General features: G+C 37.1%; 1 protein-coding gene across 9 annotated transcripts in view; it reads left to right on the top strand.

The window, feature by feature from the left end:
- Nucleotides 1-17,500, top strand: part of PAPLA1 (Phosphatidic Acid Phospholipase A1) — a 22,225-nt gene that overhangs the window by 3,420 nt on the left and 1,305 nt on the right. The window contains exons 1-15 of one of the 9 annotated variants that reach the window (XM_043029462.2): nt 786-944; nt 2,724-3,269; nt 4,685-4,812; nt 5,374-5,509; nt 6,599-6,783; nt 7,045-7,191; nt 8,434-8,581; nt 9,483-9,592; nt 9,779-9,913; nt 10,259-10,447; nt 12,020-12,173; nt 12,436-12,630; nt 12,929-13,074; nt 13,219-13,397; nt 14,217-17,500. The exon at nt 14,217-17,500 is cut by the window's right edge and continues 1,305 nt beyond it. In XM_043029462.2, the coding sequence (XP_042885396.2) occupies nt 818-944; nt 2,724-3,269; nt 4,685-4,812; nt 5,374-5,509; nt 6,599-6,783; nt 7,045-7,191; nt 8,434-8,581; nt 9,483-9,592; nt 9,779-9,913; nt 10,259-10,447; nt 12,020-12,173; nt 12,436-12,630; nt 12,929-13,074; nt 13,219-13,397; nt 14,217-14,715 (3,024 nt within the window). In that variant the 5' untranslated portion in view covers nt 786-817 and the 3' untranslated portion in view covers nt 14,716-17,500. Of the gene's footprint in view, nt 1-785; nt 945-985; nt 1,317-1,509; nt 1,676-2,374; nt 2,394-2,723; nt 3,270-4,396; nt 4,813-5,373; nt 5,510-6,598; nt 6,784-7,044; nt 7,192-8,433; nt 8,582-9,482; nt 9,593-9,778; nt 9,914-10,258; nt 10,448-12,019; nt 12,174-12,435; nt 12,631-12,928; nt 13,075-13,218; nt 13,398-14,216 lie in introns of those variants that run through there. The other 8 variants (XM_043029460.2, XM_043029464.2, XM_043029466.2 and 5 more) reach the window with 8 other exon arrangements.

The raw sequence follows: 17,500 nt of genomic DNA, 5'->3' as shown, positions 1-17,500 counted from the left end.
CCTCTCTCTCTCTCTCTCTCTCTCTTCTCTCCTCCTCTCTCTCTCTCTCCTCTCTCTCTCTCTTCTCTCTCTCTCTCTTCTCTCTCTCTCTCTCCTCTCTCTCTCTCTCTCTCTCTCTCTCTCTCTCTCTCTCTCTCTCTCTCTCTCTCTCTCTCTCTCTCTCTCTCGATATACATGCACTACTATGTCTTGTGTATAGCTTTGCCCTAGCTTATTGATTGACAGGGTCACAGTAATATCTGCTTTAACAACAATATACGTCTCAGAATCTAATATGAACTGTACAAATCATTTAGGCATAGTTCCTATGCCTATTCATGTGTATACAATATATATAGTATGAATAAACATATCAAAATCAAATCTCTCTCTCTCTCTCTCTCTCTCTCTCTCTCTCTCTCTCTCTCTCTCTCTCTCTCTCTCTCTCTCTCTCTCTCTCTCTCTCTCTCTCTCTCTCTCTCTCTCTCTCTTCCTCTCTTCCTCTCTTCCTCTCTCCCTCTCTCAATCTCTCTTTCGCTCCCTCTCTCCCTCTCTCCCTCTCTCAATCTCTCTCTCTCTCTCTCTCGCTCTCTCTCGCTCTCTCTCTCGCTCTCTCTCGCTCTCTCTCTCTCTCTCTCTCTCTCTCTCTCTCTCTCTATATATATATATATATATATATATATATATATATATATATATATATATATATATATATTACGCCAGTCGATTTATTTGACAATATTCTGTTTTCGTCACCTTCTATACATTCTGTGATTTTATACTGATGATCCCTATTGTTATTGTCAACACTGAATGACGTCATCTCCGGCCACGAAAGATGGCCAACAGGCAAACTGTCAATCCTTTGCTGTTTTCAGCGAACAGCAGCACTGCTTTTGATAATTTTCCAACTCCAGCAGTACTTATTCCACCTTCTCAAAATGAGACGCAGAACGTCTCTAATGGTAAAAACACCCTCTGATTACGTCATGTCCTGATAAAGATGAACATATTGATAACGTTGTTCTTATTGTCCGTGTAACTTCCATGGATAACTCTTTATAGTAATTTCCTTTACGTTTGGATTTCATCGTCGCCAGCTATTGAGAGAGAGGTTCATTCACTAAAGTAAACTGCCACAGCCGTACAAAAGTTTGTCCATCATATGTTGGTCTTAGAACTTGTCAATGTTAGAGGTCATTATTTATTTAAAGGGCGACTGCTACAAACATTCCAATGTGACAGGACGATATCAAGTAGCTGTTGCAGAGCAGACTTATATTTTCATAAAATTTAAAAAGGTATAGCAGCAGCTTTGAACATCTATATAGCATAAGGTAAACAGTACGTCAAATTGCGAGACCAGTGAAATCTAAGACATTGTCTATCACTGATCTCTTCACCCCATTTAAGGCCAGCAAACTTTCACTATATATTTACACTCCTTATATTTTTATAGACCTATCTAGGACTTTATTGCCAGATAAGGAACTAGTCCAAGCTCTTATCTTGCAATAATGTAATTGAAGGGGCTGTGTTAGTCTGTGCCAGATCATGGAGGTCTCAATGCTTGCTTAACAATTTGTGAGGCTGGAATGAACCCATTCCCACTGCTGACCATTAAGCCCATGGAGATTTCAATAGAAGCAAGGGGATACCCCTTCATGCCAGGTGGAAACATCAAAATCACCATGACGTATGTAAAGGATACCTAGCATTAATCCATTGCTGATGGGGTTGTTTTAGCTCCAAATGGTGGAAACTCTGGAATATTTCAAATGCTGAACCCATTCACGCCGGGGCTATTCCAGCTCTAAATGGTTGGAATGCCAGGGTTTCAAACGTATAAGCCTAATGTCTCAGGATTCTCGGGCGCACTAGCCATGAGCCTGGGCTGTCCGCTCACTCACTTGGCATGCTGGCCTTGCCTAAATATCGCGTCGCCGGCATCTGACCCAAAAAATACAAAATGTGACAGCACGTCAGCCAGCAAGAATGGGTTAAGCATTACTACTTGCTCGCTCTGGCCACGTCCAAGCGATATGTGCCCAGTCATCTGGCACACCAGCCAGAAGGATATTCATGACAAAATAACTCGTCCCCAGCAGCTGGTCCTGCCACCACTCAAGGTGATATCTTGTTACTGACGTTAATGGGCTGTTTTGGCTCCAAATGGTTAAAATGAGATATTTCATATGCGTAAGCCTAATGCCTTGGGCTATTCACCCATACTGACTGTGGCCAAGAGTTATACGCCCGATCACCCGGCACGCCGGCCAGGAGAATAGCTAAGATGAAATATCTCGCCCCTGGCATCTGGACCTGCCACCACTCAATGTGATACCTTGTCACCTGATGTTAACGGGTTAAGAGGATATAATTGTAGACCTTCAGTCACAGAATGTTTCATATGGGTATGGTTATATCACATTTTAGCTACAAGAAAAAAAGACCAATTTTGAAAGCTGCTATGGTTGTCTGTTAAACATTCACCAAAGAGTTATTTTATTTGTAAAGTAAATTCAGAAGGTTTTTATTGAGACAGAAAATCTAATGTAATTGTAATATAGATCAATTCAAAAACATTGATCATGAAAAGATATTTCTAAAGATATTATATTAATGCTCATTGCAATAGGGATCGACCATAAGATTTTCAAAATTATTGTGATTGTCATATTACTTACATAGAAGTGCTTAAATCTCAAGGCTGTATGCTAATTAATTATAATGTTTATTTTCAGATGTGGAGGAGGCTGACAGCTTCCTTGGACAGGGATCAGCTGAAGGAGATGCAGCCAAATTACAGACTGGAGTAGAAGCCAGTCAGGATATTACATTTCCACCATCAGGCACTTCAGGGATTGGCCATGGACCCCCAGCACACCCTTATGCAACATCTCCTGTCAGCTCAGGAGTACAACCTTTGTCATCTGTAACACCTTCAGTCAACCCAACCCCAGTAACCACACAGCTGCCCTATGCTCCTAAACCCATAACTTCAAGCTTCCCAGGAGCAGCCCCTCCTTTACCTCGCCCGACGTCTTTAGACCCGCCTGTGAGGCTGCCACCAACAAGACCGCCAGTGGGCATGCCACCACTTGGTCCACCACCTGTCTCGTCAGTACCTTTAGCCCCAGTCAGCAGTGTACTTCCTATCCCCCCACCTGCATCTACACCTTCAGGAGGAATACAGCCCTCTGTATCACCAGCTCTCAGCTCTGTGATTGGGCCTCCCCCAACAGGATTCTCTCCAAATATTCAGGCTCCTAATGGAGCAGATCAAAAAGGTAAGTTACAGTGTGGGGGGAAATTGTATTTGAAGTGGACTTGTACTTTGTGAATTATGGGTGTCTTTCTTTGCTACTTGTTTTTCAGACTTTTGGGTGTGGGATACTACCAAACATACATACAAGGATATTTTGCTTTACCTGTATAACTTGTCCCAAATAAAGATATATTGGTATTTTTCAGGTAGATATTACACTTATTATTTTGTAATAGGAACTACCATATTTATGCAATAGTTTTGTATGAGACTTTTAGGTTTAGATTATAATGTATTTATTATGAATATTCCTGCTTTTCCATGCATTCCTGGTATAATTGCATGATTTTTTAGTAACAGTCATAGTTAAACAAGGTAAATTTTCCCTTTCTCTCTCTCTCTCACTCTCACTCTTTCTTTCTTTCTTACTCTTTCTCTCTCTCTCACTATTTCTCTCTCTCATTATTTCTTTCTCTCACTCTCTCTCCCTCCCTCTCTCCTTCTCTCCTGCCCTCTCTCCCTCTCTCCTGTCCTCTCTCCTGTCCTCTCTCCCGTCCTCTCTCCCGCCCTCTCTCCCTCCCTCTCTCTCACTCTCTCCCTCCCTCTCCCTCTCCCTCTCCATCTCCCTCTCTCTCCCTCTCCCTCTCTCTCCCTCTCTCTCCCTCTCTTTCCCTCTCTCTCCCTCTCTTTCCCTCTCCTCTTTCTCTCTCTCCCTCTCCTCTCTCCCTCTCTCTCTCTTTCCGCTCTCTCCTCTCTTTCCCTCTCTTCTCTCTTTGCTCTCTCTCTCCCTCTTTCCTCCCTCTCTCTCTCTCTCCCTCTCTCTCTCTCTCTCTCTCTCTCTCTCTCTCTCTCTCTCTCTCTCTCTCTCTCTCTCTCTCTCTCTCTCTCTCTCTCTCTCTCTCTCTCTCTCTCTCTCTCTCTCACTCTCACTTTCACTTTCATTTTCACTCTCAATCTCACTCTCTCTCATTCTCTCTCTCATTTTCCCTCTCCCTCCTTCTCCCTCTCTTTCTCATCAGTAGCTTTCTGTTATCTAAGTATGAAAGTTAATTGACTAACCCAGTTGGGAGCACTATAATTATGTATGGGTATTTTAAAACTGTCCCAGTGTTATTTGTGGGTATTTTTAGCCTGTGTGTATTCTTACAGGTAGTAATTTCTTGCGTCGACCAAGGAACAAGTATGTAGCACAACAGCCTATGGCAAGCTCAGCCAAAAGCCCTTCTAGCTTGATGGCATCTGGAGGTCCCTACAGTACAGGGGCTGAGGACTCTCTCTCACCCAGTGCACCTCCAAATATGCTCCCAACACCAACCTCAGTGTATGGATCACCCATGTCTTCTTTCAGTACTAACAGTGTATCCCCAACTAATAATCAGTCACCAGTTAATAGTATGTTTGCATCAATATCAAGTATACCCTTTGGAACATCCCCAGAGGATATAAAGCTGAGTTCTGTAAATCTGGGTCCACAACCAAGCCAAACTTCAGTTCCTCCTTCAAGTACAGAAGAATTCTCTGCGACATCACAAGCTACAGTTATTCCAGCATCGTTTGAGAATATGGTAAATATTTTAGTTTTTTTTCCCATTGTGATTCATAAGGACAAACATTAACAAAGGACAGTATAGACTGTACTAATAGTTTTGATTAATCATTAATATATGTAGAGGCTGTGTATTTAGAATTTAAGAAATATTATTGCTTAACCCATTCTCGCTGGATGACATGCTAACACATCATGGGAATATTTTGCTCCGGTCAGATGGTGACCTATCACATCATGATCTCTCCCTCTAAATACACAATTTAAATAGTTATGTATGCATATACTCATTCTGTCCTGATATTTTTTGCTTTTTAGGCATTCATATATTTTTTTTTCTTTATTTCTTCTGTTTCTTGTGTTCACTGCAGTGGTATTTTGAGACTCCATCTTGTCCTCCATTTTGTTTGAATTTCTCTAATGGAAAGTATGTAGACTATCAATTCACAGGTAATTAGTGTAATACCTGTTCAGTATATGCAAAGACGCACACACGCAAACATACACGCACGCACATGCATATACGATTATATCATTGATGTTTTCATCCACAGTTTGTTACATGACTTTCATATTTCAGGCAATTAATCCACCCAACCAGGATGGCATGTACCACCCAGTGATGCATCACTGGTTCTATGCTGTTGGCCAGCCTCCTGTGTGGAAGCCTTTCAGCTTTACAGATTCCTTTAATTTAGAAGATGCTCATCAAACAGGTCAGTTCATTGACAGAGGCATGATGTTTGTTTAATCTTATTTGCATTCATTATGTGAAGCAATGTATAAGAGCCAGGTTTGCCTCCAATGAATGTGTAAAAAATATGAAACAGGAGACATTATTATTCTGCTTACTCCTAACAAAGAAGGAGAATTTCAGAAGGTATGGATAGTAAGGTGAGTTCATTGGAAGACAGGGAGGAATATCAACTATCAGAAAATTTGTTTATTTTCATTATTAGAATGGATAGTACTTTGGATATATGATATTTTAAGTATGAACAGAGTATTCACTTCATATTGTGTTGAATTATACATTTTTTATTTATATATTCAACTGTATATTATCCCACTTTCCTTCTATATCTGCCTTTCCCCTCTATCTTGTATGTTGACTGTGAAATATCTTATATTGTAGATTTCTTTCTCATGTACTATGCCGTCATTGTTGCAATTTCTGATCAGGGTATAAGGTCGTAATTAACCTGTTCCATTTTGTCTTAAAAACACATAAGCCTAATGCGTCAGGATTCTCAGCTGCTCTGGCCGCGAGCCAGCAGGCTGGACAAAATAACGCGTCCCCGGCGTGTGGCCCAAAAACCACTAGACGTGATATCTAGTCACCCATCGTTAACGGTTTAAACAGTCTAGTGGTGTCTGATACATGCCATTGTTATTGCTCTTGACAACAGGGATTAGTTATACATATTTAATGATAGGCGGCATGTATCAGAAAACAATATGCAGATCCAAAGCGATACTTATTAACCCATTGGTTGCGGTATTAAAAAAAGGTCTGTGCAGTAGGATGGCTGTTTTACATGTCTGGCACGATGCCATCTGCGGCTATGACCAACTCTGCCTTTGCAGCAAATCATGCCATCCGCTGCTAATGGGTTAATTCTATGTTAGTAACTCCACTATGATATGGATTAACAGGAATGTTTGATATTACAATATGACAATACATAACACCCCTCACACTTTCAATTATAAACATCTAATCTGTCTGCCTGTTTATCTACCTTTTTTTTTTCATTCAATCTATCTTCATCAATCAATCAGTGTACCTTATTGTCTCTTCACAGGTAGCACAGATATCTTGGCAACAGATGGTGGTCGCCATGATGTGTGCATAAGTGAGAGGTTGCGCAGAGCCGTGTTCTGGGATGATACTGAACCTTGCCCTGTGCGACGTTGTAGTTGGTTCAAGAAAGGTCCACTAGATGCACAGCCTACACCCTATGAGGAAGATGTGGCAGAAAAATTAGAGGTGAGAACACCATATTTTGTGAATTCATTTTGTGCTGCCATTAATACTTGAGAGTATATGGGTATGGGTTTGTTAGAAAATAAGGGGGTGAATGTTTGAGTGTGCTTGTGCATGTATTCAAGCATGAGTGTTTGTGTGTGTGTGTTTGTGTATTTTAGTTTCACATGTCAATTTGTGTTTTACCCAACTTAGTGATAACAAAGAAAAGAGCTCTTCCAAGACCAAAATTTAAAGATTTCTGCATTTCCTCTTTTTCTCTAGGAAGAATACCGGGATGCAGTAACATGTGGCCATTGGCACAAGCAGGTGGATCTCAAGGATGGTGACAGGATAATGATTCACTCTTCGCGAGTCATGCTTCACTATCAGGGAGTTGAGGGAGACTTTCCCACTGGGATCTCTGTCAATGTAAGTTAGTGATATAGATTAGTTTTCTTTTCTCTTTCTTTGCTAAATATTACAATAATAATAGTATTTGTAAAGATAATTTCTATTATCAGTCACTAAATATTGCGCCGAATGATATGATATCACGTCATGGGAATATTTCACTCCCGCCAAATGACGTCCTATCATGTCATGATCTCTCCCTCTAAATGCACTTTTTGCAGTTACATATGTATATACTCATTGCAGTTACATTTGTATTGACACATTTTTCTTGATTTGTCAAACAAATGTAAAAAAATACAAAAAATCTCCTCACCTCATAGAATCCATTTTATTTTTATTTGATTTTTTCTTTCTTTCCTTTCTATATCTTTGTTATTCTATAGAATCAAAGAAAGGAAACATGAAGCATATAGAATATACATGAGACATACTTCCCTTTGATGTAATTGTAAAAAAAAAATAATCAAATAAAAGTTCTAAAAAGTAAAAAGTCAACACATTACTTTTGCCTGACTTTTGGCAAAATTTCTTGTTCACATCACCTGCTAACACAGAAATGGATCTACACCTTTCATCATGGAAGCAGCATTTTGAACTCCTGTTCAGGTCCTTTTAAAATCTGATAATTCAGCTGAATCAGCCAAGTGATCATATTTAAGTATAGTCAATGCAATGCCTTCAAGGTGACCAGAAAAATCAGTACAATCATATACACCTAATGGCATTAGATATAAATTTTACATCTTATTTTCTACGCCAACCAAATAAGTCCTTTAATTGCTAAAGAAATAATCCAGCTTTTATCTTTTTGAGTTTTCTCTTTTGTGTCATTTTATAAACATTAACATATGATTTACAAGTCATTTAGACTTTTGTGTACTTAACTCGTTTCTGACGGGGCAGTTTTGTCTAAACACTGGGATACTTCAAGTGCATAAGCCTAACGCCTCAGGCTATTCGCCCAGTCTGGCTGCAGCCAGCCACTACATGCTTGATCATCAGGCGTGCAGTTATTGCCACCACATTTTTTCACCCATGTCATGTCACTTCATGAGTAAAATCTCAGTTGCGCAATGCAGCATCATGCCGGGGGAGATCTCGTACATGGAGGCTGTATGCACTTGTTATCTGGTATGTTGAAGAATATCAAAATATTGTAGAAATTTAATTAGCCATAAGACATTTATTTACTTTAACATTTAGCATCTTCCATAATAACATTTTTTTTCTTGATTTTAAAATTTATTCCTGTACCAGGGCTCTCAGGCACCTCTGACAGTGAAACGAGGAACTGAAGATTTTGACATTGCCGATGGTGAAGCAGAGAAGATAGACCATCTTTTGTTCCTTGTCCATGGCATAGGATCTGTTTGCGATTTGCGCTTCAGACCTGTAGAGCAGTGTGGTAAGGTTATTCTTTTTTGGGGGGCATAAAAACTTGTTTTGCCTAAATTTGATATATATGTAGATTTACTTTGCTGAATAAGATAAGTATATGTAGCTATTGAAGTACACTAGATTAAGTAATGCAAATATATCTATAAATTGAAGCAAATACACCCAGATTTAAGTTATGTTCTTGATTTATATTTTGATTAAAAAAAAGGATTTCTCCATTTGTGAAAACCTTGTATGGTACATGAATCTTTCTTTTTGCACTTGAGCAGAAAAATTTAATTTGCACCATGGGCACTACCTTCCTTGAGTTTCCTCAGTATTTTGTCTGGGTTAATCAGGGTTTTCATATGCATAGGCCAAGGAAAAATATCTTTACCATAATTATTAAAAATCATTGGCAAATAGCTTTATATTCAATTCCAGAGTTGCCATTGGTTAACTTTAATTTATGAAAGATGTCTGACTAGAACTCACTGTTCCTTTCTATCCAGATTATTACCTCATTTTGAACCTAGAAGAAGAAACAAAGAAGGAAAAGCAAATTTTGGGGAAACTCTTCTAACATCATTACAAGATAGTGTTGGTCTTAGAAAATTGGTGTCCTGATGATGGTGCAATGTGCAAATTGGAAAGAATTTCTCATGGGAGAAGAATTGTTTTCGTAGCTACATGGTTACCTACTGGGATTTTATTCCTTTAAGAATGACCTTGTTCTCCTTCACAGTAAAAAGAAAGGAAAAAGATGCAGTACAAGACAGAAAATATTATAACAGGTTACATTATAATGTGTAGTAAACATCAAAATATTCATCCATATTTTCAGCTAAACTTGTTAAGCAGTATTGATAACAACATCACAAAGTATAGTATTTAAGACTGTAGTGAATTATGTTTTATTTTTCTTCCAGTCGATGATTTCCGGAAGTTGGGCCAACAGTTGCTGAATACACACTTCAAGCAGTCAGTTGATATGGGTGTGATTGGAAGAGTTGAAATATTACCTGTATCCTGGCATAAGGCATGTAGTCATCTTCCATATATTCCTGAGCATAATGATAAGCAATGGTTCTTTAATCACATAAAAAGAAAATGGTTGAAGGTAACTTTTATGGAATCAAGAATGACTGATGAATAATGTTAAGTACTTTTGTCCATGAAATTTATGTTTAGCCAAATCTGAATAATATGGAATATCTCTTTTCAGGCTCTTCATGGCGATGCAACTGGAATAGATGAGAAGTTGAAGCCTATAACTTTAAGATCAATTCCTAAACTACGTGAATTTACCAATGATACCATATTGGATGTTCTCCTTTTTACCAGCCCAATCTACTGTCAGGTACGAGGACGGAGAACAATAATGTTGCAAAAAAATAGAATCCAAGAAAATGGAATCCAACTGTCATGTTTAACTTTTTATGAAACCATGAATAAGAATTTATATAAGGGCTCTTTTTATAGGGCTAGGCAACTAGTCCAACATGAGGAATCCATTTATTAGACATATTAAATGTTTGATTTTATAGAGTGGTTGTGTGTTTGTAGGCTGAAAAGTTTGTGATTTACAGTAGATTTACTCTAGAAAACAAACCAACCAAAGAAGGAATCAATATTAATAATGGCAATAATATCTTTAAAATTCTGATTTATTCCCACTGTTCTGCTGATGTTTTTGTCTTTTTAGCATATTATAGATACTGTCGCATCTGAGTTAAACCGCCTGTATACATTGTTCTGTGAGCGCAATCCATCCTTCGATGGACCCGTCTCCCTGGGTGGACATTCACTTGGCTCTGTCATTTTGTTTGACGTCCTCATGCATCAGTCTCCAAATATGGGAGATTCACCAAATACTGAACCTTCCCCGGCAATGGTAAGGATGCATGTGCTAGTGCTCCTGTTCTTGTTATTGTTATTATTATCATCATTGTTTTTTACATGATTTTTTTTTACATTACTATTATTATCAATTTTGATAAGTATGATAACCATTCTTGCCACTTTTTATTCTTATTTGAAAAGAGGTGAGCAAGGTACACTATTAAGATTATGTAACTGCTCCCTGTCAGACCGAAAAGCTTAGAATTTGAGGTTAGAATTCTTGGATTCCATTTTAATTATTAAGAAAAGTGACATAGATACTTCTAGCATGGTAAAAGCTCCCATCAAAGAAGGTATGAATTTCCATGGCATTAATGGAATTAAAACAGATGGTAACATTGATAGATCTAAAAATAAAAGATCTAAAAATAATCTAAAAATAGTTCATGCTGTTCAGTGATGTGTTCACAGTGAGCTTTTCTCATTTTTATAGTTCTGTGCAAGTCATCTTTCTACTCTGACAAATAAAAATTAATTAAGAAGGTGGAAATGTATTTTTTTTTTTTTTTTTTTTTTTCTTTTTTTTATGAAAAGATTGATTTTCAGTATTTAAAATCAAATACTTAAAAACTATTAGTTTAAATATATACTTTTTACTGATTGATTAGACTGATTAACTCTCATAATCCAGCACATGTATTTTGAGTTCAAAAATTTCACTCAGACTAGAAATTGAGAGCACAAGAATAGCTATACTCTTCTGAAGATTTTCTTGGTTAGAACAGTGTGAGCAAATAGCTCTCAGCAAGCTTAACCCTCTCTGGACAGGTGGTACACTATGGTACCGCTCATTCAAGGGCCCGGTTGCCGGGTGGCACCATATGGTGCCAGTCATTTGATTGATTTAGGCCTAAGCGTTCGAGAGCCCCGGCATTGTAACATGCAAGGCTGGAATGCCCCCGTCGTGAGTGGGTTAACACATTCATGCCGGTTAATGTCCTATCATATGGCCCAAAAATATCTCTGGACCCGGGTAACATACTGAGACATCGTGCATTTTCTCGTCCCTGGAGGGGCAGTTGTGACATGCTGAGATCGCTGTATTGTTCTTAAATATAATCATTTTACATAATTTCATGACTCTCTTGCTTTAGTTTAGGTGCTTGAGTAAAAAAAATGGTGTCACAGAAAACTACGTGATATCGATGACATCATAGTAATTTCTGCTTCTTGATCATTTGAATAAAAAGATCTGAGTAAAAAAACTATTGTAAAATCAAATGTGGTTGGCCAAAAAATAGAATAAAGCAAAATATTGCCAATGCAATACTATTTCTAATTTGTTGATAACCCATGATATCATGTCATATCATGTCATGAGGTACATGTACATACTCATATGTACATGTAATGAGTGCTAAATATGATTTTCTACACCCATTGGTGTTTGATTGCAAGCTTACCATAATACATATTAAAGTGTTGCACTACTGATGCTGTGTTAGTTCAAATTTGTGTTACCCAACGCCAAGTTATAGGAGGATCTACCGTATGTCTCATTGCTTTTTTCTTTTATGTCTTTCTTTCCATATTTCTTCCTTTCTAACTCTATATCCCTTGTCAGGAGGACCACAGTGTTTGTTCAAGAGACCGCACGGACTCGGTTACATCTCCAGTGAACTATGTCATGGGTGGCCAGGGAACAGGCCAACCATCAATCACTTACCCACAGATCTCATTCAAACCAGATGCATTCTTCCTCATGGGATCTCCCATTGGTAAGCATCTTTGGAAAATATGCTGTTCTTGGAAACCATCTTAGCCCAAAAAATTTAGAGCCAGTGCACCCTGCAGGTCATCCATCTTATTATTTCATGAAATATTCTAGCTCGGAAGTTTTTCTCTATTTTATCACTAGCCTACCAACCCTCAGTGACAGTGCTGAATAATATAAGGTAATTCCAATTCGATACCAAGTTTGATATTAGTGTCTATGTATATATTTATTAATTTTCATTTAACACTTCCCCCATCTTTCAGGTATGTTCATCACAGTTCGAGGTATAGACACAATAGGTGTGGATTTTGAGCTGCCCACTTGCAAGCGAGTCTTTAACATTTTTCACCCATTTGACCCTGTGGCGTACCGTCTTGAGACTCTTATCGATCCAAGTCTCACTGATCTGCGACCTGTTCTGATACCCCACCACAAGGGAAGAAAAAGAATGCATTTGGGTGAGCATAATCTGTTGTGATACCTTATAATTAATCTATATAGATTCAGATACTGTAAGGGACTATGTAAATAAGACTGATTTCCAGCACTGATTTCAGATATTGACTAAACTGGTTATTTATTCTTTGTGAATAATCATAGTATTTTAGTTTCTTGTCTGTTTTCTGTAGTGATGTTAACAAGATCTCTGAGACAACATTAAATCCAGAAGATAAAATGAAGGAGAAAAATGTAAAAATATACTGGATATATTTCATGGTCTTTACAGCTAATTATACAAAAACTTTTCATTAACAGAGTTGAAGGAAACCATAGAACGAGTTGGCACTGAATTTAAACAGAAAATTGTGGACTCCATACAGGGCACTTGGAATCGACTATATGAATTTTACAGAGGTAGCTCCACATCCACAAATACAAGTTTAGAGAAGGAAGTGGATGAGGTCAGTTTTGGAAGAACTATCAAGTCTGATACTCCAGAATAACGTTCTTATATTCTGTATATTTAAAAGGACTGATATGGCTCTGTAAATTCATATTTCTTCCCACTTGGTTGGAAAAAACAGCAATATTCCTTTTCCTCTTAGGCCCTGGCTGAGAAGCTTTTCTTGTCGGATGAAGAGTCACAACAAGGAGCCTCTGGAGAGTTGAAGATCCCAGTTGGACGTTTGAATCAGGGACGCAGAATTGATTATGTCCTCCAAGAGAAACCATACGAAAGCTTTAATGAGTACATTTTTGCTCTTCAGGCCCATGTTACCTACTGGTAAGAAGAGAACCATATTAGAATACTTTTTTTTTGGTTCTGTAATTTGTCCTTTATCTATCTTTTGCATCTTACTTCATTATAACTATAGTAGATTGTCAAAGAAAGTAAACTCTCTTTTTAACATATCTATCTATCTTCAAGAAAAGAGCAACTTGAAAATGTTTTTGTTTACTAAATCGAGCAAATAATTAAAAGAAAGAAAGATACTAGGAGAGCACAGTTGTTTCCTTGTTTTGATTTTCTTTTTTTCTAAATAATTATTCTTAAATATAACCTCTTTTCTACATTTGCCATTTTCCTCATTCTTCAAATACACAGCCATTCATTCCTATTTTCAGTGCCCATTGACCACAAGCACTGCGTTAGTAGTATCCAGAAAAGTATAGGATATAACTGACATAAAGAATAGATAGCCTATGGTCTCTTTACACCACAGAACTGTGATATTTAATCAACATGTCAACAGGAGTAAGCAGTTTGGTTTTACGAGTAACTTCTTCCTTCCTAGCTTGCTCTTTGCCACTCCTCAATTACTGAGATAGCCAGTTTCCATTTTGTAGTGAAGATTGACTGAAGTTATCATTGTAATTTTATCTATTGCACAGAATTGGAGTAAATCAGTTTGTGGTATTTTTGATAAAATTCTTTTTCTTAGAATGCTTTGTTAGGCAAAAAGCTCAGTAGAATAATGATAGGAATGTGAACTTGGCTTAAGAACAATTTAAATAAGTTATTTATTGGATAAGAATTTATTTATCATCATTATTTTTTATATATTTTTATATTTATTTCTTTATCTATTTATTTATTTCTCAGGGAATCTGAAGATACAATGCTCCTTATTCTCAAGGAACTTTATGGACCCCATGGGATCACTTGTGACAATGAGCAGAGTCAGCTGGGCCAGCAAATAACCCACGGAGATGGTGACTCAGCTCTCGGCTCTGGCTCGCTCTCCCCCTCGAGTCCACCCATGTTTGATACAGCAAGCATGACTCTTTCTCATCACGGTTCAAAACCCACAGCTCCAACGCCCCCACCAAGTGATCCCGTTCCACTGTTTACTTCTCCTCCAACCAGCACTGCGACTGTAGATCATGGTCTTAACCCTTTGCAGGAACCAAGTTTGAGCAACATGCCCCTAAACCAGGCTTATGCAAGTCCTCGTATTATTGGAGGCAGACCAGTTATCACTCCAAGTAGTCAGAGTTTAGGCATGGACCCTACAGTTAAGCCTATGGAAAAGTCAGCTTTGGCTCCGCCTCCGAAAATGCAAGCAGGCTCTTTCGTTAGGGCCTCGCCATTCAGGAGGTAGAGAGGGATGGAAGGGGAGTGTGGAGGAAGTGTTGTGACGAGACTAGGAATATGCCATGGAGGATTATTTGTAATTTGTGTGTGCTCTCTGTCTGTTGATTATATTTATTAATGATTTGCTTATATAAGAAATTCCTCTGATCTAGATACTAATTCAGTGTGCCTTGATAATGAAATCTCTTGAAAGGCTTTAGAACTTAGCATATCCACATCATTATTTTTGTAGGAAATATTAATTTGGGTCTTTGGTGATTGGGCGGTGCTACTTCTTGTTTTTTGGTATGTATCAAAGGTCGTCTATTTTTCTTTTACAATTATTATTGTTATGATAAATATTCAGTGATAAAATGTGAACATGTCATTATATAAACACTCAAGCACACACACATACATGCACATAAATATGAATAAATGAAATTCTTTCTTTTTCTGTGTGTTATGCATATGTGTGTCAGTGTATAAGGAAATAATTGTCTAAGATGCAGTTTTATTATTTCCCTTTTCTTGTTATGTATTTATGTTTGGGAACTTTTATTAATTGAAAATAAATAAAAAATGGGAAATGATATATCAGATAGTTTAATTGGAATGCAGTGGAACTCTGATCATCTTCTTTTTTTCAGTATGTGAAAGACTTTTACAGATAAGTAGGTCTGTTTAGAATATCAGATTAACCCACTTACGACGGGGGCATTCCAGCCTTGAATGTCCCAATGCCGGGGCGTTCGAATTATTAGGCCTAAATCAATTGAATGGCTGGCACAATACTGTGCCGCCCGGCCACTGGGCTTTTGAATGCGTGGTACAGTACTGTACCACCCGTCCAGAGAGGGTTAACAACACTTTTGTTCTTATTCTTGGTACAAATACTAAACCATGTTTTTTTTACCCTGGAATGACTAATGCTTTTTCAGTATATATGATCCTATATTACTATTTATTTTATGGAGCAACAATAACCACTTTTGAAATGTAGTCTTCACTTTTGTCCAGATGCTAAACAATATTTGTTTAAACTCATCACCCTTTGGAAATAGAGTAACATATTTATTCCTGCTATTAGAAGTATTATTGCACTTTCTGAAGGACATGTTAGATCAATAACAAGAATTATAACATTGTAATTAAAGATATTTGAGAAATGCTAGGATGTTACCCATAGTCATTGTCAGATAGGTCCAGAGATGCTAAGTTCTGTGACTGACTAATAGGAATTTTTCTTTGATTTAATTCAGTGTTTGTCTGTTTATGTACATAGATAAGTTTTCTGGATATTCAGTGTTCCACTGTATGGACATTTAGTATTATTATATTTGTATATTTTTTTAAATGAAAGATACCAAAGTCAGATTATATTACAGTACAATAAAACTTACATTCAAGTACTATATATTTTGCAAAATTTGTTTTCACACAAGCAAACAATCTCTGGCTCAGGTACATGTGTGAGTCAGAGTCCCCACACCTCACAACACTCACCATCATAGTTTTCCATCAGATTTCTGTTGTATGCATTTTTCCTTTTCCATTTTTTTTTTTTCTTTCTTTCTTTCTTGTATTAAAATGTCACAGAATAGAAACCCTGTTTCAGACATTTCATTTCCTTGTAAGAAGAAAATTGTATTTAAAAGTGTGTGCACAATTATATTTATATGTTATTTACTTTTAAATTTTGCCCCAATAATATATATCAGCATTTTTGAAAGTGCTTATGTTTGAATCAATTTTTTGTTTGCAGAATTCAGTATTAAGGAAGATATTGTATTTGTCAAATAGTGTTGAAAAACAACAGAATTACACCTTCTGTTAGCTAAAAATAAAAGGTTATTGGGAAATTCCTTTCAACAGAATATTTTTGGATTTTAAAGGAGCAGCTGATTGTTTTTATATATTGCTATTTTTGTATATTCTGAGTTCTGAAGATAACCATAGTTTTGTATTCTATTAATTATTATAGCTGTTATGGTTTTACATACCATTGTCATTAGTATTGCTTTTTTTCTGATTTGTTTCTTGTTTACATTTTTGTCTGCCCTACTTTTCATTTTAGATTTATTTAGTTTTACAGATATATCACATTATATTCATTGTTAGTTTATTATTTCTTTATATGTCTTTGTTAATGTAATTCTTTATTTTTTGTTTGTTTTTGTTTTAAGTTTAAGTACTGTTGTCATGCTAATATTAATGTTAATAAGAGCAATGCTAATGACTACTTCAGGGAGTCTAATGTCCATTTTCTTATTTGCCTTTCCATTTAGCATAAGATGTGATATTAACATTTGTCAAGTTCCATTCTGAAGCAAACTACTTGTATGGCATTCATAAGTATGTTGGCCTTCAAAGTAATAAAACAGAGATTGAATATTCACAAAATCAGCTAAGAATTGCCTGTCACTAAGTGTAATAAAGAGACAGACTTCATTCCTATTACGAGATTTTTGGTATTGTACCAAGGCACAGGTGCCTCATGCTCTTCTAAATTATTTTAGTTTTGTTTAATTATTTCATATTACAAAATACTACTTTAACTGAAGCACTTTACATCACAAGGAGTACAAAAATATGTTTGAGATTAAAAATATTAAAATCCATTTTTAACCCACTTATGACAGGGGCATTCCAGCCTTGAATGTCCCAATGCTGGGGCGTTCAAATTATTAGGCCTAAATAAATTAAATGGCGGGCACAATACTGTGCCGTCCGGCCACTGGGCTTTTGAATGCGCGGTACAGTACTGTACCACCCGTCCAGAGAGGGTTAAAATAACTCAGTAATATATGCAG

Source organism: Penaeus japonicus, unplaced genomic scaffold (assembly GCF_977035675.1).
Source record: "Penaeus japonicus unplaced genomic scaffold, GWHDUDI00000001_assembly GWHDUDI00000026, whole genome shotgun sequence".
NCBI classification, from domain to species: domain Eukaryota; kingdom Metazoa; phylum Arthropoda; class Malacostraca; order Decapoda; family Penaeidae; genus Penaeus; species Penaeus japonicus.
The sequence above is the reverse complement of the archived record's forward strand: the minus strand, read 5'-3'. Positions and strand labels throughout refer to the sequence as shown.